The 1,055-nt window shown below is 36.6% G+C and overlaps 1 protein-coding gene across 1 annotated transcript; it reads left to right on the top strand.

Moving 5' to 3' along the window:
• The first annotated feature begins 303 nt into the window (after window positions 1-303).
• SERTM1 (serine rich and transmembrane domain containing 1) lies at window positions 304-627 on the top strand. Its single transcript, XM_035542873.1, has one exon. The coding sequence runs from the start codon at window positions 304-306 to the stop codon at window positions 625-627; it is 324 nt and encodes a 107-aa protein (XP_035398766.1).
• The last annotated feature ends 428 nt before the right edge of the window (window positions 628-1,055 follow it).

Genomic DNA, 1,055 nt, shown 5'->3' with positions numbered 1-1,055 from the left:
ACCTCAGTGCTAAGGATGAATAACTCTTAAGAATTGGATTGTCTCAGGTACACATAAAATCATGTTATCTGTTAGTAAATTAATCTTACTTTTTTTTTTCTTTTTTCTTTTTCCTCACAGTTCTGAAGGATACAGTCTTCCATTTTCTTGGGTTTGATCAGTAAAGGATAAATCTGATCACTGGCTGACTCTGTCTCTTTGTTGTGATGGCAAAATGCTCATCTAAAATAAGCCCTCTGTTATGCTGCTAAAACTGCCTTCGAATCCAAGATCTGTGGTGATTTTTAAAACGCAAACCCCAAGATGTCGGAACCTGACCCCTCATCTGGATTTGTAGGAAACATGGAAAATGGGACTTTCCTGGAGTTATATCCCACATCCCTTTCAACTTCCGTGGATTCATCACCTGGCCGTTTATCTAACGTCTATGTCTACGTTTCTATATTCCTTAGTCTCTTAGCTTTTCTCCTTTTGCTATTGATCATTGCACTTCAGAGGCTGAAAAATATAATTTCTTCCAGTTCCTCTTACCCAGAATATAACAGTGAAGCTGGAAGTTCTTTCACTAATTTAGAAGTCTGTAGTATTTCTTCCCAGCGGTCTGCTCTTTCAAACCTTTCTTCATGAAACTAAATGAAGGGGAATATGTGGGGAACGGAAAAGCTTTGTCTTGTTTCTCGGGGAGGTAGTGCATGCAACATTTGCCTTAGAAGACTATGACGAAGAGGTGGCTTTTAAAGTTTCCTTATTTTTCTTTCTTTCCTTTTCTAGTCTTCATTTTCCCTTTTACTAATGTTGCTTTTCATTTTGGATAACGACTCTTAATCATTGTTTCATGCCTGTAACTGTGATGCTGTCTTTTTCTCACACATACATGGTGTTCATTAGTATTCCTGCCAAATTGTAATATGGTTCTAACCAGATGTGTCATTTTTCTGCTCTAGTTGTGACCCCTTTCCTGGTTTTATATCAGTAATACTCTGACTGTTGGTTTGTTTTTATTTTTATTTTTTTTTTCATTTTTAATTAGATAAGAACTTCTGGATTAAATCCCC

This window comes from Cygnus atratus, chromosome 1 (genome assembly GCF_013377495.2).
Source record: "Cygnus atratus isolate AKBS03 ecotype Queensland, Australia chromosome 1, CAtr_DNAZoo_HiC_assembly, whole genome shotgun sequence".
Classification (NCBI taxonomy): Eukaryota; Metazoa; Chordata; class Aves; order Anseriformes; family Anatidae; genus Cygnus; species Cygnus atratus.
Note: the sequence above shows the minus strand (reverse complement) of the source record. Positions and strands in the feature narration are given on the sequence as shown.